The 26,874-nt window shown below is 41.5% G+C and overlaps 1 protein-coding gene across 4 annotated transcripts in view; it reads right to left on the reverse strand.

Moving 5' to 3' along the window:
- LOC135202945 (bridge-like lipid transfer protein family member 3B) overlaps window positions 1–10,535 on the reverse strand; it is a 318,889-nt gene extending 308,354 nt beyond the window's left edge. For 3 of the 4 annotated variants that reach the window (XM_064232433.1, XM_064232432.1, XM_064232431.1), the window contains exon 1: window positions 10,205–10,534. In XM_064232433.1, coding sequence (XP_064088503.1) covers window positions 10,205–10,359 — 155 coding nt within the window. In that variant the 5' untranslated portion in view covers window positions 10,360–10,534. Of the gene's footprint in view, window positions 1–10,204 lie in introns of all 4 variants that reach the window. The other variant, XM_064232430.1, reaches the window with a different exon arrangement.
- Window positions 10,536–26,874: the final 16,339 nt, after the last annotated feature.

Genomic DNA, 26,874 nt, shown 5'->3' on the forward strand with positions numbered 1-26,874 from the left:
CATTCCTTCTCAGGCAAAGGGCTGATCCTTTGAGAAGACGATGGGCGAGGGGAAGCCCTCCTCCTTCTCACATGGACCGCCAAGGATATATCTTTGGAGCGACCGAAGCGCTCAAAAGCATACTCATCGGAAGACGTCCTCTCCGGTGAAGATCGCAACACAGCAGAAAAGAGAGAGGACGTGAAGCGTCCCCCTCCCTGAGACCAAAGACGAAGGCCGCTTGTGCGACATACATCATACATCTTAGCTCTCTTTTACTGCGGAAAGTCTTCCAATTACCCAGGAGACGACCGCAAAGCAGAAGGAGCTAACGGACGAGAAGCGTCCCCCTCCGAGGAACCAAAGACGACGGCCACCTGTGCGACATATAGCGTCTTCGTTCTCCTCAGAGGGAGCGAGACCCTCCGAGAGTTCTAAATCCTGCGCGGGGAGGACGTCTCTGAAGACAAAAGTAATCTGTCAAGATTCGAATTCTTTGAGATTACGAGCCATGACATCACCTATAGACGAATCTTGACTATGAGAGATGTTCAGAATCATTTCTAGATCATCTATGCTATTCCAGTTTTTCTGCAGGAAAAACTGGAGAGGTGTGAATTTCAGTCTATTCAGGGAAAACAAACTTCTCCAGCGAGGAAATGGTCCCCTGCAATTCATTCATTCCCTCACCGAGCATGTTTCCTTCCCTAATAAGGCTGCGTTTCACTTAAACAGAAGTAATCTGAAGACACTGTAGAAGATTGTTCATTTGTTTCTTCCTAAAAGTCTCCTTCCTGAGATCCACTATTCTCTGATTCTCGGCGAATGTCTGAAGAAGCATTACGTTGTGCGTCCAGCCAAGCGTCCAGCCGAGCATCCTGCCGAGCGTCACGCTCGGCGCTGTCGTATTTGGCAGCGGAAGGAGTCCCCCTCATAATCGAGCGAGGGACGTCTCGACGAGCTAATTGACTGCATCTCTTGCACATCATTCTTGTTTCGAGGGAAATCATGTGTGCTATGCCGCTGTAGACTCGGACAGAATTCTGTTACCTTGCGGTAAACAGAACCAAAAAAGGTCTAATACATATATATATATAAATACACACACATATACATACACACACACACACACACCACACACACACACACACACACACATATATATATATATATATATATATATATATATATATATATATATATATATATATATATATATATATATATATATATATATATATATATATATATATATATATATATATATATATATATATATATATATACATACATATATATACACACACATACTACATACACATATATATATTTATTTATTTTATTTTATTTTTTTTTATGAAAAAATTCTCGCAAAGTGAAGATGTTCAGTTATGTATGCTAGAATTCCCCTCAACCCGAGGCTAAGGCCGTGATTGTTGGGTAGAAATACGGTTAGTCCGTCAATCCCGCAGGAGAGAGAGAGACGTAACCTACCGGGCATGGCAGACAATCAGATGGAACTGAGCACTGGCATTAGTCTGACAGCAGACTCAGAGAACGTTCGTCGTTCTCGCACTGCTCTGCCTGAGTTGCCACGTACCCCATTCTACGAATGAATAGGTTTACTATCATTCTAGAGCAGAAACAAAAAACCATCAAACTGGTATATTTAAGCGAAACTGAATTTGCTAAATATAAAAGGCTAACTTGGTATCGTCATAACAATACCTTAAATGTTTAAAAATAGGGAAACTGGCAACCCCTGAATAGTTGCAGGGAGAACCGATTAAATGTAATAAGAATAATCGTACTCTCGGTTGTCCTCCGTAGGAGTAACTATGGTATGAGTATATAACTTGAACCATACAACCGCTTGATAGTAATATGACGTAAGGGCAAAAATAATATTACTATGATACAACAACGCTTGTTCACCTTTACCCGGCAGATATATATATATATCTGACTGGTAAGTTTTATGAACAAACGTAGAGTATTTTAGACACTTGGACAGCTACCTCCCTACTACATTCTGCCTCGCCGAGGTAGGGAGAGCCATCACGCGGTAGTGTGTCGTCAATGAGAAATTATACGCTTACGCGATAGAATAAACACTCATGGCATTATCACTATACTTCTAAAACTTTCCTATGCAAACATGATTCCAGGCTACGCAAAGATTTAAGAATCACAGATAGGGTATTACCCTCCAAAGACACTATTGTAGGGCCCGAAGGCATCACCGGTCTTTGGAGGGATAAATTCTACTGGAAGGGTAACTTGTGTTACACGCCTGGAGGAAGACCTCCTTACACTATCACGTTCTAGTTTAGGTACCTATGATTCATAAACTTTCCACGCAGAATCAGACATATTTTCACACTCGTTGCAGCGGTCATCAAACATACAAACATGTTTCCTACAATTCGCGCACACTGTATGAGGGTCTACCGAAGTTTTCGGTAGCCTAACCTTGCATTCTTCCACACAACATACTCTGGCCTAGTCGAACTAGATCCAGACATCGTAAGTTTAAGGAAAAATCAAGCCAAAATAAAAACAATCCACAATTAGCGTATGCTTAACCAGCGATCCAAATCAAATAACCAAAAATCAATCGGGATACTCAAGTGACCAAAAAAGTTCCAAAATCCAATGACGAAGGTGCAGAAAACATGTTGTCTGCACCGGCGACAGAAAATATCTGACAGAAAATGGGAATGGTTCCTTACGCCCGCCTCCCAGCGGCGGGAATGGGTACTACCACCTGGCCGACCACTGCGTGTGCCGGGAGTTTTGAAATTCTGTCGGACTTCGGAGAATACAGCTATATATATATCTGGCAGGTAAGATTCATGAACAAAACGCAATTGTAAGCTAAAACTCTTATATTTTAGTAATATTCAATCATTTACCTTAATTTTGCAACTAATTGGAAGTCTCTAGCACAATATTTCGATTTATGGTGAATTTATGAAAAAACTTTTTCCTTACGTCCGCGCGGTAACTCTTCCGAAAAAAATCATACATGCGATTGTGGTAATGTTTGCACCATTTTAAAATTAGCCGTTACATAAAGTTTTATATATGGAAATGTGCGCAATTTCATGCACAATACAACTAAAAACAACCCATGGTTGTAGCTTTTATCATTTTTGAGATATTTTCATATAAATAACAATAATTGCCAAAATTTCAACCTTTGGTCAACTTTGACTCTACTGAAATGGTCAAAAAACGCAATTGTAAGCTAAAACGCTTATATTCTAGTAATATTCAAGCATTTACCTTCATTTTGCAACAAATTGGAAGACTCTAGCACAATATTTCGATTTATGGTGAATTTATGAAAAAAATAACATTTTCTTTATGTCCGCGCGGTAACTCTTCCGAAAAAATCATACATGCGATTGTGGTAATGTTTGCACCATTTTAAATTAGCCGTTACATAAAGTTTTATACATGAAAATGTGCGCAATTTCATGTAGAATACAACAAAAAATAATTGAAGGTTGTAGCTTTTCTGATTTTTAAAATATTTGCATATAAATCACGATAAATAGAAAAAAAACCACGTTCGGTCAACTTTGACTCTACCGAAATGGTCGAAAAACGCAATTGTAAGCTAAAACTCTTACAGTCTAGTAATATTCAGTCATTTATCTTCATCTTGAAACAAATTCGAAGTCTCTAGCAAAATATTTAGATTTATGGTGAATTTTAACAAAAATCTTTCCTTCCCTCCGCGTGCGGATTCTCCTCCACAAATCTCCGAAATGCGTACGTACCATTCTCGGAATATTTGCTCCGTTTCATATTAGGCATTTCATAGAGTTTTATATATGAAAATGTGCGCAATTTCATGTAGAATAAAACGAAAAATATTTGAAGGATGTAGCTTTTCTTATTTCCGAAATAATTGCATATAAAAAATATATATATATAAAAAAATTCGACATTCGGTCAACTTTAACTCGTCAGATATGGTCGAAAACTGCAATTGTAAGCTAATACTCTTACAGTATTGTAATATTCAATCATTCGTCTTCATTTTGAAAGAAATTGGAAGTCTCTAGGACAATATTTAGATTTATGGTGAATTTTTGAAAAAAATATTTGTTTACGTCCGCGCGTTATGAATTCATGCATTATTTTGTGATAATATTTTCTCTGTGTTGCTTTTATCGTTTTACAATGTGTTATTACCAAAATGATTGCAATTTAGTGTACATTACAACGAAAAAAAGTAACTTGTTACCTTTAACCGTTTTGCACACAGCGCGATTTGAATACAATTATATATGAAATTTGGTTTTTGCGCTATCATATATCGCATTATTTATATATGATAATAATTTTTTTCATTTCTGATGGTTGCATACTAAACTTCAGCCAATGACAAAAAAAAGGAGCCAAAAATGAACTCTTAATCTTGAAAACTAAGCACGCTGTGATTTTTTGAAAAAAAATATGTTTTCCGCTTCCGCGCTCACTCTGAAACACCTCCGGCACACGGGAGACAATTTTTTTTTACCACTTCGGCATAAGAGGGTTAAATAGGAGAAAGAGACTTCCATCCATCTTCATCCAACCTTTCACGCTCCTTACACGGGTTATTGAAAGAACATTCATTACCTCTACAACCCATACAAACATTGTGAGGATCTACCGATGCTTTAGGTAGCCTCACTTTGCATTCACTCACAGAGTACACTCAAAAACGGTAGATTTTTTAAGATCAGAATCAGCCATTATAAGAAAAATCCAGAGAAAAATCCAAAAAACAATCCAAAATAGAGTATGCCAAGCCAACGGACAAAGGGTACTTCACCAAAAAGTCAATCCAAATAATCCCAGCAACAAGAAATAAATCCAACTATCGTGAGGACTTAACAACATGTGTTGTCAAGCCAGGCGACAGAGAAAATCTGACAAGAAAGTGGGATTGGTTCTTACACCTGCCACCCAGCAGTGGGTAAGGTAGATCACCTGACCTACCTGTCGCGTGTGCCGCGAGTTTTGAATTCTGTCGTGACGTCAGAGACGTAAGCTAAGTATATATCTGACAGGAAAGTTCATGTATAAAACTGACAATTTCATTTTTTAGAACTCTGTTCGAAAAAGGCCTAGCTGCTAGTACCATTACTACAACTAAATCTGCCTTGAGGAAGATATTTCAGTATGGCTTTAATATTGATTTAACAGATTCGTACTTCTCGTCTATCCCTAGAGCATGTGCTCGTCTGAGACCAGTAGACCGCCCTCACACGGTCTCCTGGTTTTTGAATGACGTACTCAGGTTGGCTTCAGATACTGATAACGAATCATGCTCATATATAACCCTTCTCAGGAAAACATTATTTTTAATGAGTCTGGCCTCAGGCGCCACAATATCTGAACTGTCTGCTCTCTCTAGAGAACCAAATCATATTGATTTCCTCCCATCAGAAGAAGTTCTGCTCTCTCCAGATCGGAAATTCTTCGCAAAGAATGAAGACCCACAAAACAGGTGGTCTCCATGGAAGATTGTCCCTCTTCCACAGAACCCATCATTATGTCCTATTATTACATTAAAATCTTATCTGGGCAGAACTTCTAAAAAGTCTTCAGGTCCTCTTTTTATTAGAGAGAAAGGTGGAACCATTTCCTTGAAGGCAATCAGACAACAAATTCTTTATCTTATTAAACAAGCCAATCCAGATTCAGTCCCTCATGTCCATGATATCCGGGCAGTGGCTACCTCAGTTAATTATTTTCATCATGTGAACTTCAAGGATCTTAAAAAATATACGAGTTGGAAATCCCCGACAGTATTTAAACGCCACTATCTGAAAAATCTAGAGGCCCTTAAATATTCGGCAGTGGCTGCAGGGAACATTGTCTCCCCTGATACGGCCTAGTTATGTAACTCTATATCTGTATTTTATTATTTTGCTATTAATTATCTTTTAGTACTCACTCTCACCTACCTGCCTCGCTTGTAATCCCTGCCTTTCTGCCTTTTGTTCCGGACTGGATTGCTCATCAACCCACTCCTGTATACATAGTTCATTATTATATTTGTTTTTATGTTCATTACCTGTTGCTTTTTCCCAGGATAGTATGGATTTGGTCATATTGGGTGCTTTTTACCATTTGTAATTTGTTATTCTTACCTTGGTTATTAAAACAATAATTAAAAAAAAAAATTTATTTTCCTTTCATATAAATTTTTTGTTTACCAAGCTTGTATGGCCAATTCTCTGCTACTATTTCACCGACCGACACAGGTCGAGCCCAGAAAAGGGATTTTGACAAAGGAAAAATCTTTTTTGGGGGAAGACCTGTGAACCCATCCCACTCTTTTTCCTTTTCCCCACCCTTTAGCTGGCCCAAGCTTGGGTGCGTATTTCAGGAGTGAGGGTTTCTGGCAGAGGTAGTAGTAGCGAGCGGAAGGTAGACGTTGTAACGGCACCTCTCTAGAGGGGGATTTTGAGAGAGGAGACTTCTAATTGGCAAAGCATCTGTGATAGTGGCTTCCACTCGCCCGTGCTATACCAACACCCCTATGAGGGTGAGTGAGCTGGAGGTAGTAACTCCAACATTCCATATGGCTTTTTTCTCTGGTATATTTAGCATTTATTTATACCTAGAAATGAGTGCTATAGGGACATTTCACCGGCCGATACAGGTCTTCCCCCAGAAATAGATTTTTCCTTGATGTAGGGGAGGCTAATCGGAGAAGGACCAGTGGTAGTGGTTTCACTCGCCTCAGAAACCATATCGACGCCTTTTAATAAAGATGAGCGAGCCAGAATATTCTGGCATTTCCAATTTAGCGGTTCTCTGGTATTATATCAATATTTTACCTTAGAAATAGTGCTAAAGGAACCTATTTCACTGGGCGACACGGGCCCTTCGCCCAGAAATAGATTTTTCCTACATCAAAATCCCTTTTTTACATCATTATTGTATATCTTACACAACTACCAAACCACTAACTGGTCGCTCGTATGGTGGATTGGAATGCTACTCTGATGTGGGGAGTATACATGTATACTGTATAGATCAGAAATATCCCTATAGATACTGGATGCTGTTGGCTTCATTATACCGAATGTACTTCTGATTATTATAATGCTGAAGCTGATTGCTAATAAGATTTGGCTGTTTTTAGCATTCTGACACTTCACAAGCAATCTACATTTTACATAAATCTCCTGCTATTTTTCTTAAATACCAGTGGCAGTCTTGATGTTATAATACTTATTTTTAGTAAATCATTAAATTTATAAAGTGTGGCAACTTTCAAAGAATATAGTCGCTCATGACGGCTGACAGGCCAAAGGAGGATACCTCCCAAACGTACATAAGGACGGGATGTAGAAAAAGTAATATGGCTCAGGTGCGTGTAATTTTACTTTCTTTAGTCCTGGCTTGAACGCCATTAGTATTCTGAACGCATTGTAAGCACCTCAGTGGCGTGGTTGGTTTGGTGTTTGCTTCTCACCTCGGTGGTCGTGGGTTTGATTCTCGGCCATTCCATTGAGGAGTGAGAGATGTGTATTTCTGGTGATAGAAGTTCACTCTCGACGTGGTTCGGAAGTCACGTAAAGCCGTTGGTCCTGTTGCTGAATAACCACTGGTTCCATGCAACGTACAAACACCATACAAATAAAGAAATAAATGCACGCACTGTAGAATTGGGTTTTTAATCATACTGAAAATTGCTGTTGTACTGTATGCAAGTCTAGCCATAGGCTACATCAAAGCTACCTTGCCATGTGAGACTTCAATAAAGGGTTTGGTACAACCGGGGGTCGGGGGGACCGGGAGGCGAAGGATGTTGGGGGCTTCCCCACTCGGTTGGTAGCTAGTTCAACTACCAAACTACCTTGCTATAAAAGTCTAGCAGCCGTATCCAGCTTCGCTGAAGGTAATTCCTCATGTAAGGACCGATTGTCTGTATAGCTCGTTAGGACAAATACAATTTACTTGAAAAAAATTGTGATTTAAGGAATACGAACCACATTCCTAATTACCCTAAGTGTTTTCCGATGCAATATCTAGGATCTACCATAAAATGTGTAGTGGAATCTTAGAGGAGAAGGGTTTTTTTAGGGAGGGGATGATAAAATAATTTGCATCAATGGTTCAATTACCTATCTATCTAATCAAGAGTCCCATCAATCACAAGTCTGGTAAAATTTTGGGAAATTCTAAGCCGGCGTTCTGCTGTGAACTAGACTATGGCAATTGACATTTTCTGTTATTTTACTTAAATTTTGCTTTAAACTACTACTATTGTATTTTGGATTACAAAATATGGTTAGTCTCTCAAGTTTTAATATGTTCTTTGAACTTTACACATGATATTACTCGGAAAATATTCTGTAAATTTACTGTAATCTAAGCGAGAACCAACCTCGCCTAACCTAACCTAGGGTAGTTCTTACCATAGTGCAGCGTTTCTCAACCTGTCCCGTGAGGTGCTCAGGTGCGCCCCAAGGAACAGGAAAATTATATTTTAATGTTTAAAATATCTGTTATTATTTTCATAAATTTTGCAGACACCGAGTATTTTGTTTCTATGTCTGAGTCAAGTCTTTGATATTTGACATTTTAAACTGGAAGGTAAATTCCTTAATCTTTCCTTTTCATTTCATTGGGAGTTTGAATCAGTCGTTACTGGCCTCTTTTCTTTAAGAATTTTAATCTTGCCAATCTTCTTAGTAGTTGCTTAGCCAAAAATGACAACCGTCAGTTTTTTTTTTTTTTTTTCTTAAGGCTACTGGACATATTTTCCTTTCACAAACACCTTTCTCACAAGTTTATGTGTCTGTTTTATGCTTTGCAGAATTCATTGCTAAATGAAAACTCATATTTTAATTATTTCATCCTTAATCTCAGTACCGGAAGCATATTTTAAAAAATAATAAAAATTTTATTGCTGATATATGAATTATCATAAAAAATTTGTTAAGAACGTCCTTTTTTCCAGTACTTTTTGACTGGTTCTACAAAATCTTCAGTCTCATTCGTGGTTGAAATGGAACTGACAATCTTAATCTTTTATTACTTTTGGTAGATTTTTTCATATTTTTTGTTTCATGATCCTCTCTCTTTCTCTCTGATACTTGAATATTAAGTAGACTTTGTGATAAAGAGTAGTATATTCCTCTGTTAACATAATTTCTTAAGTTCCTGCATTTTCCATCGATTCTCAGCCACAGTAGCTGCATGTCACTCTTAATCTCTGATTTCCTTCTTATAAAAGCAAAGCAGGAATAATACTAAATTTCCCCTGAGGTCAGATACCAGAATAAACTAAGCCTGATCTAGTACAGTAAACCAGATTTGTGGCTCCAGGTTAATGACTTCACCATATGGTCAGTGCAGTGGATAAAAGGACATAGCTAATACCCAATTTTCCTTGAGGTCAGTTGGCTATAGAATTAATCAGTGCAGCAATCCAGGTTAATGACTTATAATCCAGGTTAATGACTTCACCAAATGGTGGCTGACATGTCAAAGCGGTTTTATGATTCATGACGATGACCTCCGTGTCCTGTTTAAAAGGTCTCGTTCAAGACACTCAGTGAATTATAATTCGTGGACTTTTTTATATAATAGAAAACCAGGTGACTACCCATCAAATCGACAGATTTACAAGCAATAAACATACCAGTGAATAACTTATTTCTAATAATGAAACTGTTTCGAGTGAAGTGAAGTGTCCAGCTAAGAAAATTAAGATTAGACCTGATCAGAAATACGACAAATTATTTAAGTTTTGGCTTCACGTGGACTGGAGATGGAAACCAGCCTCTTCCATTGTGTTTGGTTTGTGGTTGCAAAATGTCAAATTAGTCGATGCTTCCTAGTAAATTAAGTAAAAATTTTCAAACATCGCATTGCAGTCTTCAAGGAAAAGACGTAAATTATTTCAAAAGACTACTTGAGCAACAAACAAAGCAAGCATTTGCTCTCAAAAGTAGAGTAACATTGTCTGAAAAGGCTCAAATTGCATCTTATGAAGTATCAGAAATGATTGCCGTAAAGATGAAGTCACATGCTCTCGCTGAATCTATTATTTTGGCCGCTTGCAGAAAGATGATGAAGACTAAAATCAAAGGTGTGCCCCAAAGTTTCTGTTAATTCATAGATGCACACTGAGGTAAAAGGTTGAGAAACACTGCCATAGTGTATAATAATACTGTACTTTGATAATATTCCATAAACTTACCTTAATATGAGTGAGAACTCTCGGTGAAATACAAAGTCCTTGTATTTTTTGTTCTGTCTGTCTCCCATGCAAAAACTGATTTTAGTATTCCTTCTTAAGTAGCCCCCTTCGGAAGCCACACACTTTATCCAGTCCAGTTTCCACTGATGAAGCATTCCAGGAACTCATTTTCTGGGATAATCAGTAGCTGCCGGTTTAATCAGTTTCCCCTTCCTTTCCCGGTTTAATCAGTGTTCCCTTTCCCTTCATGTTTATTTTTTTTTATTCCAGATTGAAAATTGCAGAAGTAGCTACAAATATTGGATGGTGTCATAAAGTGCTACTGTTTTTCTTTCATCTGCAAAGCAAAGAAAGAAGGGAAAATAGAGGCTGAGGAAAAAAGCAAGGTCAAGGTATGTTTATTTTATTCAGGGATTCCCCAGTTTAGCTTTTTTTTTCTTTGATAATAATCATGTGACAATCCACCACATGGCCAATATCCTGTTGATATAAATTTTGGGGGGCTTTACCAGGCATATAACAGTCTTATTGGTCTGAGAGCTCCTGCTTACATATATTTCATTCACCAAATTAAATCATAGAAATTATATATCCATAATTTCTTTCATTTTTTCAACTTCAGTATTGCCCTGATGATATGTTGACAAGACCTTATAATCTAGTACACCTAATATATCCTGTATATCATATGATTTAACAAGATAAATGGAGTAATGTTTACAGTGTAGAGGTTGGTATATTATATGTACCCTATTGCTGCACCTTTTAATTCAAATTTTATGCACTTCACTGCAGATATATAAAAAGAACCATGATTCAAGTTGCCTGACTTGGCTATATATTACGGTAACTGTCTTGACTGTTGGTTTGTTTTGCTACTATTTAGTACCAGAATTTAGTATGGCACTTAACACGAGGTCTATCATGTGAGTTTGTTCATTTTTTCACAGAGGAGTTTGAAACACCAGACTGACACAGGTATGGTGTAAAAAACAAGCAAAAAGTATAAGAAACCATAAGTTTAAAAGTACTGCAGTTTAGTTTATCAGTGGCTGTCATTTTGTACTTATACTGATTTCTTAGTTTGGTTTTTCAAGCTCCAGCACAAATCTGGGTCATTTAACTGGTTGTTTGCCTCTTCCTAGTTGACTTTAGCTTAGCAATTAAAAATATGAGAATGCAAATTTTTTGAAACTATGCAAATAGAGCTCACGTGCTGTTGAGAAGTATTATCAGCATGAATCCAGAAAAAAATGCTTGAATGGGCCTACAAAGTTCTTGTGTATGGGTGGTTTATTTAGCCTGTTTACATAGTAAGAAAATTATTTGGAATGAATCTTACCTGTTAAAGATAGTTTACATTATTGTGCCATTAGGTGTGATCGGTATTCAAAATAAAACATTTGGCTGACTCGATAGGACTAATGTTTGGCTAATGTGATAGAACTGTCTCTGTAATCACCTGTTTCCCACCAGGTGGCATTGGAATGTTTACATTCTTGTCAGAATTCTTCGTGCTGTGTCCTTATGCAGTTGGTGTGAATCAGCATTATTAGTAAATAAAAATGTTGGCCGTTTCTTGCTGATTTTCTACTGTACCGTATTGTGCTTGTTTTCTGTTTTTGCATTATGTCATCTACAACAAGCAAAGCATTTTGAGAAACATTTGATATCAGGAAGTTGGAAGGTAAACAACCTACAGCTTTTAGTAGTTTGGAATAGTCTTATGCAAGCAGGACATCTAGTACTATTGCAGTCTTGTCCGACAATTCTACCCCATGATTCTTACACATAAGACGACAAGGGGAAACAGAAAGATTTGTTCAGGCTAGCAAAGAAACTGCCATCTCCTTTGTACATAGCCCAGCAACCTCATTTCTTTACCTCGTTTTGTCGTAGGGAAAAAATAGTTTATTGAAGGCCAACTCAGCAGAAAAGGTCAGGGTCTTCAGTCAGATAATGTCCTCTTCCTCAGGGTTGCCATTAGTTGTGGAACATCTGAGGAGACCCAAACAACAATCTGTTCTTGACTGCTCAAAACACTACCCTCCCAGTTTTGGCTACTGCTCTCCATGCCAGGATCCTCAGGCATGGGCAGTTGATGCTTTCCTTCAAGATTGGTCAAATCTAGACTTTCATGCTTTTCCTGTTTACTGTTTTGAGGGAATATTAAGAAAGTTGTGAACTTTGCAGAACACAAGGATGATTTTAAAAACTTGTTGGTGGCCGAGAGGGAATGGTTCCCCTTAACTTCCTTTCCTGGTATTAGATTTTCTTGATCTTCCATTCAGGCAAATCTTTTCACTCGGTCTTATTTGAGAAGAGTGCTTCATCTGACTGCATGGGGATTGTCATTGTCTGTTACAAGCTAAGGGCATTTCTAGAAAGGCCAAGGAAGCATTCCTTAAGTCTAGAGGGCCATCCACTGTTAGACTTCTGTATTAATAATAGAGGTCAGTTCATTGATCGTGGTGCTTGCATAGCATTATTAAGCACCTGTTCACTAGATATCTTGATTAAAGTTCTACAGGTATCTCAGGCATGCAAAGCAGTTTTCTGTCACAGCAATCAAAACTTTACATTTCATTCCGTTCTGCATCGTGTTGCCCTCCAGATTGTATCATAACCTCAGTTTGAGCCCTTTTAAGAACTTTGAAGACACCTTTCTTTTAGTTCTTGTACATGTATGTGGGCTTTGTTCTAGTGGCAACCTCTCTTTTCTTTCAGTCCTTAGAGAGAAGATTTAGAAGTGGAAACCCTTCTCAGATTTGTGACTGCCAAATTTAACAGCTTTAGTATGCAATGCTGAAGTGGCTGTCTTATGTCCAATTAGAACTCTTAAGGGTTAGCTTTTAAGAGGAATAGTTAAGTATTTAAAAGAGGAATAGTTAAATATTTATCTGTGGTGTTAAGAGACCAAACATTGCTGTGTCTAAGAATGCTTTTACCTTACATATTTTTTTTAAATCTGCATGGCTTCCGTACCATAAGCATATCTTTATTTCCTTTAAAACGTTTCACAAGAGAAGGTTGTCATGCAGCTCAATGGAGATTAACTGTTATTGACTCGGTAATTTTGAAATGTTCAAATTTATCCTGAGGTGTGAAGCCCTTAGTCCTATTGTTGTGGCCCGGATGCTTTCTCCTGAACCAAATACATATGATAGTAACCTTACTTTCTATTTTACTGTTAGTTGTTAGGAAACATTGGTGTATAGAAGCACACCTTCATATATGAAGGTTGTAGTTGTGTTTGGGTTTGGGCAGTCAGTTATTGGCTTTTGACTCAGGCACCGGAGTCTCTTTTTCCCTGTCAGGATCCTCTGACAAGTCTCGCCATGAGGGTCTTACACCCTGTTGTTGTTCCAACATCTGGTGACTGTACTTGCCAGTGAGGATCACACAACAGACAGGAATGTTGAGAAGTTTTTTTCTCCGCATTAAAAATTCATTTTCCTTTTCTGAACATTGTTTCTCTTGGCTGCACTAGCCCATCATCCTCATTCAGTGTGGTAATCAGCTAACTTTAACAGTAGGTAAGATTCATTCCAATAATGATAACTTTCATGAAAAAGTTATTTATTTGGATACTTGCCTACTGTTAAAAGTTGAAACCCACCCAGCTTCCCCACATCTAACGCCATGTGGTGGGAAACGGGTGATTACAGAGACAGTACTAGCAGCTTAACCAAGCATTATTTAGTTTTATTTTGAAATCCAATCACACCAAATGGCACAAAGATATAAAATTGCTTTAACAAAGTATCCAAATACTAATTAATTTTATCATGAAAATTTTCATTTTGCAACCCTGAGGTACTTGTTGAATGGCTTGAAGCATGGTATGGTCTAGTATTTGCTGGCAACAGGTAGTGGTCCCAATGGCAGTTTTTATAGTTTTGGGGACATAGGTTCATATTTGCAGTCATTTTTCGTGAATGGGTCCAAAATATGTAGCTATGGTCAAATAGAAAAATGAAGTTTTCATAATAAAACTAATATTGTAATACTCACCTGAACACCTGAATTAGCCCTAATCCCAATTAGCCCAAACAGCTCTAAATTACCCATCCCACTAGTGGGAATTTTGTTTTTGACAGCCAGTGTTGCACGCTGCAGGTAAAAACTTCCTTGAGTTACCATCACAGACGGTTGGCAACGCTGACGCAGGTGTGTGTCGTTACTCTTACCTTCCTCAATTGCTTATCTGGTTTCAGATTCATGTGGGGAAAGGAGGGTGGGAGTCATTCAGGTGTTCAGGTGAGTATTACAATATTAGTTTTATTATGAAAACTTCATATTGCAATACATCCCCTGAACACTTGAATTAGCCCGATTAACAACTGTCTATGTCTACTTCTTCCTAGATGGATCATCCGAAGCTTTGGGATGTGAAGGAATATGATGAGCCTCCCATGTGGCTATTCATAGCCTCAAATGTATGGAGATGCAAGAAGCAGTGTGCAGAGCCAAAGTCCTCTCAATAATCCTCTGGTTACCGAGCGTTTACGACCAGATTACGATGTAATCACTGCGCCGAAACTATGGCCTAGCCTACAAGAGCACCCCCTCGGACTCTCGTAAGAAGATTATGACTACTAGCGTACCTGACTACATTCAACCTATTCTAGTAACACTCTGTCCAGGCATCTGGGGAACTGAGCGGTTCCCTATCTTAGTGTCAGACAGACCTTAAACCTAATTGTATTATACGTACCTTCACCAGCCTAAACTATACCTTCACCAGCCTAACCTAGATAATAGAATTCGCCGCTACGAACGGGCTTAAAGAGTAGCCTTCCGATGAAGCAAACTGAACATCTTTTAAATAGAAAGAAGTAAAGACTGAGACGGACTTCCAAGAGGCCGCCTCTAGAATGGAAGACACAGTAGTTCCTGAGAAAGGAAGATGATGTGGCCATCCCCCGAATACTGTGCGCTCGCGGTAGTACTGGGTTTGCATTTACTAATGCAAGCCCACGTGAGCCTAAGAGATTACCTCCTTTCAGAAGAAGCTAATCGCATTCTTCGAGATCCGCCGTGAAGGATTCCAAGGAGATATGAAAAGTGTCCGCGGGCGAGGACGAAGTTTCTCTACCTGGGACAGAAATACTCTTAGAGCTCGTACCGGGCATAACCACATCTCTTCCAGATCTCCGTTGATGAACTTTCTCAAGGCCAGGACCCTGAACGACCTTGGGAGTGTGTTCGCCTCTGACTCTGTCTTCGCCACGAATTCCGGTAGATAAGACAAGTAAATATCGTCTCCTTTGTACAAGACGAGCCTAGATACTGCTTGTAGCTCACTCACCCTCTTTTCTGTTGCTGATGCCATGAGGAAGAGGATGGACCTTCTTAGTTAACTGTCTTAACGTCAGATTCTTGATTGGTTTGAACTCGGGGGAACTTAGAAAACGAAGCACTACCGACAAATCCATGGCGGTGCCCGATTTGGCAATACCAGTCATTTGATCTTAAATCGATCTTAAAAGATCGTATTAGATCATGTATACACCTGCTCGTCGAGATCTCTGGGAGGTGAAATCTAAAAGTATTACTGAGCATAGAGCGGTAGCCTGCTATCGCCGAGTGTGAAAGTCTTTTGACTTTCCTGAGGAATAAGAGGAAATCTGCTATTTTAGGAATTGAAGGTCTAGATATAGATTGGCCCTCTTTCCGACACCATCCCCTGTATACTGTTCATCTACTTGGTACAGTTTCCGCATTGATTTCCTTAAGCTGAAAGAAAGCTGTCTTGCTGCTCGCTCGACAGTCTCCATGCAGCTAGGTTTAGCATGTGAGGGTTCTGATGGTAGTGGTGGAAGTGTGGTTGTTTGAGCAGATCTTTCTGAATAGGAAGGAGCATGGGAACATCCGTGATGAGTTCCAGAAGTTCCAGGAACCATGGGCATTGTGTCCAGAAGGGAGCTATCAGTGTCAAACTCACCTTGACGCTCTCCCTCAGTTTCTTGATTACTCAATGGATGAGGCCGTATGGTGGAAAGGCATAAACCTGCATGTGGTCCCAGCTCTGTAGCATTGCATCGGTTCCTATCGACATTGGATCCATTACTGGTGAGAAATATATCGGCATAGGATGGTTTAGTCTCATCGCAAATAGATCTACCGTCACCGGCCACTTCCGGAGTACAGTAGTACCTTGAGATACGAAAGGCTCTACTTAACGAAAAACTCGAGATACGAAAGCCAATGCGAAAAATGTTACTGCTCTACATACCAAAAGTTTTCAAGATACGAAAGGTTGTTGCTGTAAAGTCCCGAGATTCGCCCGGACCACCGAGAACAATTTTAAAACTCCTGCGCCGCCAACTGAGTAAACTCGCCACCATCCTCCCACTCTCTCATTGGTTCTTGATGCTAGTCACCCCATAAGGTCCTGCGCTCCTATTGGTCAGCATCTACCCCTTGTGCTTTAAGTATTCTATTGGTAAAAGGATGCTGTAAATTGAAAAACTTATTCATACAATACATTTAATAAAAAAAACATTAGGTAAAGATAGAATAAAGAATAGAAATGAATGGTTATTATACTGTTTGGTAGTTTCAGTAGTTGAAGAGAGATAATGAAAATTTATGGCTTACTGTGTAAAGTGATTGCTTGTCGATCGTTCGATACTCGTAAGTGCTGGATGCAAAATGATATTGTCATGATACAATAAAGTTTGTTCATACTTACCTGACAGATATATATAATCAAGTACCCACCCACCTCCCCTCAGGGGACAGTGGTAAAGAAAATCTGAATAGAAAATGGGAATGGTTCCCGGTATCCGCCTCCCAGCGGCGGGAATGGGTACTAACCACCTAGCCAACCACTGCGTTTGCCGGGATTTTCGAAATTCTGTTGGTCGTCAGAGAATACAGCTATATATATATCTGTCAGGTAAGTATGAACAAACTTTATTGTATCATGACAATATCATTTTGTTCATGACACTTACCTGCCAGATATATATAGCTGAATCCCACCATTGGAGGTGGGAAGGGACAGAATAGAAGGATTTTGGAAACATTTCACATGCAGATGATTGACATCTTGGTTCCCTACCTGTTAGCATAGCTGACTTCGTGATTACTGTCACCCAAGCCTGCTTCTGCTTAACTAGAATTTCCAGCAAGGTAGTGACCTGTATAGCTGGATAGTTCTAGATGATCTGTCAACGGGAGCGTGACCACAATGTGACTAGACCATATTGACCATACTGAAGACAACGAAGCATAATAAATACCACCTAACCTAGCCTCACTAAAGTTAGTCCCATAACTTTCAGGCTAATTAAAGGGAAGACCGCCTCAAGCGGCCAACCCTACGACCGTAAAAAACAAACCCATAATTAAAATCACACACATCCATTTTCTAAAGGATGGGGTTCGTATTGCTTCTCGTCCCCAATACTGTATCCGCGGAAATGTATGGTCCAAGCAAGTAGCAATTCTCGTATGTTGCCTTCACATCTCTGAGGTAGTGTGAAGCAAACACAGAGTTGCTTCGCCAAAATGTGGCACCCAGGATATCACTGAGTGCCATATTTTTCTGAAAAGCCACCGAAGTAGCTACCGCTCTAACCTCGTGAGCATTAACTTTTAGCAGTTTAAGATCACCATCCGTGCAGGACGAATGAGCTTCCCTGATGGTGTTTCTCAAGAAGAACGCCAGTGCGTTCTTAGACATTGGTAATTCCGGCCTCTTGACCGAACACCACAGGTTGTCTGATGGGCCTCTACATTGTTTGGTCTTTTCCAGATAAAATTTGAGAGCTCTGACAGGGCACAAAACTCTCTCCGGCTCTCATCCGACAAACTCTGATAACCCCTTGATATCAAAGCTTTTAGGCCAGGGGTTGGATGGGTTTTCGTTCTTCGCTAAGAACGAGGGGCTCAGCGAACACACCGCATTGTGTTCTCTGAAACCCACATGTTTACTCATAGTGGATTTTGCTAACCCTCTTAGCTGTTGCCAAAGCGGTTAGGAAAATAGCTTTCCTAGTTACATCTTTCAAAGAGGCAGCGTGCATAGGCTCAAATGGGGACTGACATTAAAAACTTTAAGACAACATCTAAATTCCATGAGGGAATCTTGTCTCGTGGAGCTTTTGAGGTTTCAAAGGACCTCAATAGATCGTGAAGATCTTTATCATTTGATAAATCCAAGCCTCTGTGTCGAAAGACCGTTGACAGCATACTTTTGTAGCCTTTAATCGTTGACACTGAAAGTTTGTCTATATTTCTAAGATGTAGGAGGAAATCAGCAATCTGGCTCACAGAGGTCGTGGAGGAAATATTTTGCCTTCTACACCAACTTCTGAAGACAGCCCACTTCGATTGGTAGACAGCTTGAGATGTTCTCCTAGCGCTGGCAATAGCTCTTGCCACCGATCTTGAAAAACCTCTCGCTCTGGCCAACTTTTGGATAGTCTGAATGCAGTCAGACTCAGAGCGGAGAGGTTTCCGTGATACCTCTCGAAGTGGGGCTGTCTGAGTAGATCGATTTTTTCTGGAAGTGTTCTTGGGAAATCTACCAGAAATGACATGGCCTCTGTGAACCAGTCGCTTGCAGGCCAAAAGGGGGCGATCAACGTCATTCTTGCTCCTTCCGATGCCGCAAACTTCCTTATTACCTCTCCCAGGAGTTTGAATGGAGGAAAGGCGTAGAGATCCATCCCCTTCCAATTCCAAAGCATGGCGTCTATTGCTATTGCTCCTGGGTCTAGAACCGGAGAGCAGTAAATAGGAAGCCTCTTCGTTTTTGCTGTCGCGAAGAGGTCTACCAGTGGGCGTCCCCAAAGTTTCCATAACTCCTTGCAAAAAATCTCTGGATGGAGAGTCCATTCGTTTGGAAGCATTTGATGTTGACGGCTGAGGAGATTCGCACGAACGTTCTGCTGTCCTGAAACGAATCTCGTTAGAATCGTTACATTTCTCAGCTTCGCCCAAAGTAAGATTTCCCTCGTTATCCTGAACAGGGAACGAGATAGAGTTCCTCCCTGTTTTTTTATATACGCGAGCGCCGTGGTGTTATCCGAGTTGACTTGTACAATTCGTCCCACAATCCTTGACTCGAAGCATTGAAGTGCCAAACGAATCGCCTCTAGCTCCTTGAGGTTTATGTGCCAGGACCTCTGTTCCCCTCTCCAGAGGCCTGACACTTCTTCCTCCCCCAGTGTTGCTCCCCAGCCCGTCATGGACGCGTCTGAGAACAACACTAGGTCTGGGCTCAGAACTTTGAGGGACATCCCTTCCGATAGCTTGACGGGATCGGACCACCACTTCAAATGCTCTTTGATCGATTGAGGGATTCTCAAAATCTCGTCTAGGTCTTTCTTGTTCTTCCAGTTGTCTGCTAGGAAAAACTGAAGCTGTCTGAGGTGCAGCCTTCCCAGAGAAACAAATTTCTCCAGCGAGGAAATGGTCCCCAGCAGACTCATCCATTCCCTCGCCGAGCATATTTCCTTCTCTAAGAAGACCGATACTTTCTCTAAGCATTTTAGCTGACGTTCTATGGATGGAAATGCTTGAAAAGCCACTGAATCCATCTGAATCCCCAGATACACGATGGACTGTGTGGGAATCAGATGGGACTTCTCGAAGTTGACCAGAAGGCCTAGGTCCTTCGTCAGCTGCAATGTCGTATGTAGGTTCTCCAGGCACTGTTCCTTTGACGTGGACCGGAGCAGCCAATCGTCTAAATAGAGTGAGACTCTTATCTTCGAGAGATGGAGCCATCTTGCTACATTTCGCATCAGAAGCGTGAATATCATAGGGGCTGTACTCAGCCCGAAACAGAGAGCTCTGAATTGGAAGACCTGTCCTTTCAGAACGAATCTGAGGAACTTCCTGGACCGAGGATGTATCGGAACATGGAAATAGGCGTCTTGGAGATCCAAGGACACCATCCAATCTCCTGGTCTCAGGGAAGCTAAAACAGACTGTGCAGTTTCCATCTTGAATTTTATTTTCCTTACAAAAAGATTCAGCCTGCTTACGTCTAGGACAGGTCTCCATCCTCCTGAGTGCTTCGGAACAAGGAAAAGCCTGTTATAGAAGCCTGGAGAGTTCCGTGATACAACTCTTTCTACTGCTCTCTTTTCCAACATTTGATCCAAAAGGTCTAATAAGATCTGTTGCTTTGAATCCTGATAAGAGGGCGAAAGGTCTATTGGTTCTATGCTTAATGGCGGTTTCGATAGAAACGGGATTTTGTAACCTTTCTCGATCACTTCGAGTGACCAAGAGTTCGCCCCTCTTATCCTCCATACTTCGGCGAAGAGAGCGAGTCTCGCCCCGACTGGTGTCTGGAGGGCCGAAAAGTCATTTCTTTCCCCTGGTTTTTGAGGGGGCTCTGCCCCTAGGGAAACTCCTCCCTTGAGCAGCAGCTCTTGAAGAGGCTCTTCCACGAAAGGGCTTATAATTCTTCCTAGAAGCTTGCGTGGTTCTTGAAGACATCTGATCAGTAGGACGTTTCGAAGACCGAGACAATAAGTCCTGCGTCGCTCGTTCTTGGAGATTTACAGATAAATCCTTTACCATCGATTGTGGAAAAAGATGAGCAGAAAAGGGAGCGAACAACAATTCTGCTTTTTGCGCTGGCGACACTGACTTAGCTGTGAAGCTACAGAAGACTCCCGACGCAAAATGTGATGCCAGTTCGTCGGAGCCATCTCTTACTGCTCTGTCCATGCATGACAAAATACTCGCTAAGTCCTCTAATGAGATGGAATCTGGTTCTAGACTGAACATCCAAGACGCCCAAACACCAATCTAGAAAGTTAAAAACTTCCAAAGTTTTGTAAAGGCCTTTGAGATGGTGATCTATCTCTGACATTGTCCACGAAACTTTTGCTGATGCCAGGTAAGATCTTCTAGGAGCTTCCACTAAGTTGGCGAAATCCCCTTGTGCGGAAGCGGGGATTCTTAAACCTGCTTCCTCTTCTGTCTCGTACCACTTCCCCGATCTTCCACTAAGTCTTGTGGGGGGAAGTGCAAAAGAAGTCTTGCCCTTTGTCTTTTTGGATTCCATCCAATCATGGATTCTTTTAAAAGCCCTTTAAGTCGAGAGCGAGGTGGCCATTTTGACAAAATTTGGAGTCTTCCTTGCCTTCGAAGAGGTTAGTTGCGAAGGTGGAGAGAGAGGAACTGGAGCTCGAAACTTCTCGGGAAACAAATCTTTTAAAAGACGAGTCAAAGTCTTATAATCCACAGAGGATGAGGTTGTAGGATCCTCCTCCTCTTCCGAAACAGCCTCGCTTGACAATTTATCTTCTAATGGAGACATAGTCTTATTATGAATTGAACGAGAAGAAACCAAAGTTTCACCTCCCTTTCGAACCGTAGGTCTTGTGTTTGAAATCAATTTTGAAGAGGAGAGTCTGCTATGTTCTCCTAACCTTGACTTTCTCTCCGAATTTTCTTAACTAACGTCATACGATTTCTCTTGACGAGCACTCATATTGTAGTTTCTACTACCTTGAAGCATATGGCGCTTAACCTTCTGACTAGCGACCTGTTCTTTTCTTCCCAGGGTGACTTTATGCATCGGACGCCTAGCGCCCTCAAAAGCGTCCTCATTTGCGTCCTGGAAAGCGTCCTCATTTGCGTCCTGGAACGCGTCCTGATAAGAAGGACGACGAGCGTCCTTACTAGCACTACGCCTCGCGTCCTCAAAAGCGTCCTCATTTACGTCCTGACGTGATGGACGTCGTGTAAACACTCCTTTAAAACGGTCTTGAGTTGTAATACGCCTTGCGTCCTCAAAAGCGCCCTCATATGCATCTTCATATCCTTCTTCTGAACTAATATCGTGTGTCTGAAGTCTCTCCAGCCGACGTTTACGACACCGAGCGTCCCGAGAAGCGTCCTTACGAGCGTCCTGATTAGCAAAGCGTTTCTTTTGTTGAATATTCTCTTCCTGTAAGCCAAGATCAATTCCTCCCAATTCTATTTCTGAGCGATCCTTCTGAACGTTCTTCGACTCTTGGAAAAGACGACGGCCGCCTGTGCGGCACCTATTGCCTTTCTCTTTACCGCCAATACTTCTAGAGACTCTCTCAGCAGGACTGCTTGCGCATTCCTGATTGAGTCGATGAGGTCTAGAAGGCGACGAATCAGAAGATGACGAAGAACGAAGAGAAGCCGCAGGAGAACGTCTAGATTTCTTGACGGGTAGCCATAGATATTTTTTACGACTACGTGATCTTTCTTCTTTCTTGGCGAAAAACGCATCCAACTGTTGACGAATCGCTTCGAGGGTCTTTTTTGATGGTGAAGAACCATATGATGGAATGAACCTTTGAGAAGAAGATGGGCGAGGGAACGCCTTCTTCCTTCTCTCCGGACTCGAATCAGGACGCTCAGAAAGCGTCCTGAATCTCTTGTGTGGGATACTGTCTTCGAAGTCTTCCGGAGAAGACCGAAGCGTAAATCGAGGCGGAGGACGCTCTCGATCTCCCGATGAAGCGTCCTCTTCCATCATCCCTTTCCTAAGAGGGCGAGAAAGACGATGGCCGCCAGTGCGACGTCTTACGTCTTCCTTACCACTCTCAATTGGAGAGGCTGCGTCCTCTTCCGTAAGACCTTTCCTCCTAAGAGGGCGAGAAAGACGATGGCCGCCAGTGCGACACCTTACGTCTTCCTTACCACTCTCAGTCGGAGAGGTCTTCCGAGATTCCCACCCACGGTGAGGTGAGGACGTCTCGGAGGAAGAGAAGCATTCCTTCAAGGTTCGAGCTTGCGCGCGATCTTTGGCAGCCTGGGATGAGTCTTCAGGATCTGCCGAAGGGACGCCAGACCGGTGTTTAATTCCCGTAACCCTCCTTCGGCCTTCGACATGTCCATTCCCTGTGTTCTGGGAGTCCGACAGAGGTCTCAACCTGGAGGCATTATAGGACCGATCTGACGCCCCCTCCACTTCACTAGGGGCACTAACATTATCACTACACTTTTGCACATTAGATTGTAGCACTTTCATTTTCGATTCAAGGTTCCGAATCGATTCTAAAATGGTAGAAAGGGCATTCCCTTCGGTAACAATCACTTCCTTATCTGAGGGAGAAATTATAGGGTTATGCGTAACATGTTCTACATTTATGTTAGATTGAGCAACTTTACTTTGATTTTTAACAGAAGCACTCCTGGAGGAAGAACTCCTAATTCTGTCACGCTCAAGTCTACGAATGTAAGATTCATACGCCTTCCATTCGACATCAGTTAACACTTCACATTCTTTGCACCTATCATCCAACAAGCAAACATGCCCTCTACAATTCACACACACTGTGTGAGGATCTACCGAGGCTTTTGGTAGCCTCACCTTACATTCTTCTACACCACACACTCTGAAACTAGTAGAACTAGATCCAGACATCTCAATTCTAAGAAAAATCAAAGCCAAAATCAAAATCCAAACCACAATAGCGTATGCCAAATCACTAAGCCAAGTCCGAAACCAAAAGACAATCCAAATACTCAAGTGACAAATGAAGTTTTCGAAATCCTAAGCGGAGGTCTGTAAACAGATGTTTACCGACCGGCGACAGAAGAAAATCTGAATAGAAAATGGGAATGGTTCCCGGTATCCGCCTCCCAGCGGCGGGAATGGGTACTAACCACCTAGCCGACCACTGCGTTTGCCGGGAGTTTCGAAATTCTGTCGGTCGTCAGAGAATACAGCTATATATATATCTGGCAGGTAAGTGTCATGAACAAACAGACGTTTGGAAGCTTTTTTTTTTGTTTGTTTATTGTAGTTAATGGTTACTTAATAATTATTTGAAATGGGTACATGCAATACATTTAATAAAAAAAAATTTTGAATTAGATATCATAAAATATAAAATAAATCAGACTACCAACAAATAAGTATTTTTTAGAATTCTTCTTCTGTTTTATTATTACGTTACGTATACGTATGTTTCATTATAGCTGTCAGTAACTCGGTATCTCCATTAGGTAAAGATAGAATAAAGAATAGAAATGAATGGTTATTATACTGTTTGGTAGTTTCATTAGTTGAAGAGAGATAGTAATGACAATTTATGGCTTACTGTGTGCTAGGAAAAATGATTGCTTGGCGCTCGTTCGATACTCGTAAGACGGGTAAGAGCTGAATGTAAACAATCGATTGGAAGGTTTTTTTTTGTTTGTTTGTGTATTATAGTTAATGATTAATTAATAATTATTTGAAATGAGTACATACTGATTATTTATACATTTTATTGGCATATTCTAAGCTTTTAGCTCTTAGGTTTAGATGTCAGAATCATAAACTAGGCTACAGTAGCAACAGCTAACATAGGCTAGGCTTATTGCTAAGGGACATATGCTAAAGTCCTAAAATGCAGTTGAATATTACTCAAGTATGTACAGTATTTTGCCTTTTTGGAGTCATATTTCTTCCGTCGGATCGGCGTTGTAACCCTAGAACATGTGTTTTAGGCCTGGAAATGATATTGTTATGATACAATAAAGTTTCATACATACTTACCTGGCAGATATATACATAGCTAAGACTCCGTCGTCCCCGACAGAAATTCAAATTTCGCGGCACACGCTGCAGGTAGGTCAGGTGATCTACCGTCCTGCCCTGGGTGGCAGGATTAGGAACCATTCCTGTTTTCTATCATATTTTTTCTCTTCCACCTGTCTCCTTGCGGGGAGGCTGGGTGGGCCCTAATCGTATATATCTGCCAGGTAAGTATGTATGAAACTTTATTGTATCATAACAATATCATTTTCATACAATCAACTTACCTGTCAGATATATACATAGCTGATTGGCACCCTTCGGTGGAGGGTAAGAGACAGCTACTATATGGAATAGACAGGTAAACAACATATGTTGTAGGTATAAATAAAACCTTGGTTCCTACCTGATAGGTGGTAGACTTCGTGGGTGTTTGCCCAGTAGTCTGCATCACCTCAAGAAACTTTAGCGAGATATGTGATCTATGGCCAAGAGTTCTTGTGGGTCTGCCGAAGGGGTCTTATCCACTTACTCGGCAGAGCCTGAAAGGACTTTGTCAATGGGTGCTGATCCACTTATATGACAATACACCTTATGAAGGAGCGCAACACCGATCCCGATCACCTGATCCTAACACGAGGGTTCGCGCTCAAATTGGAAAGAGTTATCCCCACACTCCTTTCAAAAACTCCCAATAATTTCACTAAGTTAAAAAACTTTAACTCAAAGTTAAGGATCAGTGTCGTCTCCTTATCCCAGTAACGTATCCGCAGAAACGTATAAACCAAAAAGAGAAGGATCTCTCGTAGGTTAACTTGACATCCTTTGTGTAATGAGAAGTCAACACAGAGTTGCCTCTACCGTACAACACAGCTAATATGTCTTATATGACATATTGTTATGTAAAGAAACAAGAATTTGCAAAAGCGCGCACTTCCTGCGCTTTTAATTCTCAGCTGTTTGAAGGAATCAAGTCACTAATGAAGTGCTTAGGAGATCTCCATGTTTCAAAGAAGACCAGGGCTTTCTTGAAATGGATCTCACCCGACTGAAGCCTGAAGCCTCAGAGGAACTCGCGCCTGGCTGGTGCTTCGCTCTTGGTTGGCGCCTAGCGCTTGTCTGGTACCTTTCGCTTGACTGGCGCCTCGCATCTGGTTGACGCTTCGCGTCTTAGCTGGAGATTCGCGCCTAGAGCCTGGCTTGCGCCTGCCTGGCGCCTCGCGCCTGCCTGGAGCTTCGCGCCTGGCTGGCGTCTAGCTCCCGGTTGGAGTGGCGCCTTGCGCCTGCCTGGAGCTTCGCGGCTGGCTGGCACCTCGCGCCTGGACTGGCGTCTCGCGCCAGGTTGGCGCTTTGTGCCTGCCTGGCGCCTCGCGCCTCTGGCTGGCGTCTCGCGCCAGGTTGGCGCTTTTGTGCCTGCCTGGAGCTTTGCGCCTGGACTGGCGTCTCGCGCGCCCGGTTGGAGTGGCGCCTTGCGCCCTGCCTGGAGCTTTTCGCCGCTGGCTGGTACCTCGCGCCTGCCTGGCGCCTCGCTCCTGCCTGGCGCCTCGCGCCTGGGTGGCTCCTCCCCACTTGCCGGAGCTTCGAGCTTGGTAGAGTCTCGAGGATGTCTGGCAATGTCCACATCGGACACTCTTATCTGTCCTATATGTTCGCATCTAGCGCATCTGTGTCAGGTTGTAGGCCCGGTCTTTCTCCTCATCAGACAATGACAGTGTTCCTTGGGGCTGTCTGCAGGTTTCTTCTTCCTTACTGACTGTGTCAGAAGGTCTTGAGTCGCCTTCTCAGTTAATGAACGAGAAATGTCCTTCACTACTGAGAAGGAACAAAAAGTCAGACAAAAGGCGAGTACAGAAGCGCTGCCCTCTGAGCGTGGGAGACCGCTTTGGTTAAAAAGACACTATATACTGTCCTCTTTTTAAGAAGACCTGCTCCAAACAAAGAGGAGATCTCAACCGAGCCATCCTGAACCGCTTTGTCTATACAAGACAAAATACACAGAAGGACTTCTGGTTCGAGTCCTTCAGAATCATGGGCTTTCTTGGACATCACCCCAAGGGGACCAATCTAAGAAGTTGAAAACTTCCAATACATGAAAGAGTCCCTTGAGGAGATGGTCCAGTTCTGAAATGCCCCAAGTTATACGGGCAGAGTTCAAACCTTGTCTACGTGAAGCGTCAACGAAGGTCGAAAA

Source organism: Macrobrachium nipponense, chromosome 33 (assembly GCF_015104395.2).
Source record: "Macrobrachium nipponense isolate FS-2020 chromosome 33, ASM1510439v2, whole genome shotgun sequence".
NCBI classification, from domain to species: domain Eukaryota; kingdom Metazoa; phylum Arthropoda; class Malacostraca; order Decapoda; family Palaemonidae; genus Macrobrachium; species Macrobrachium nipponense.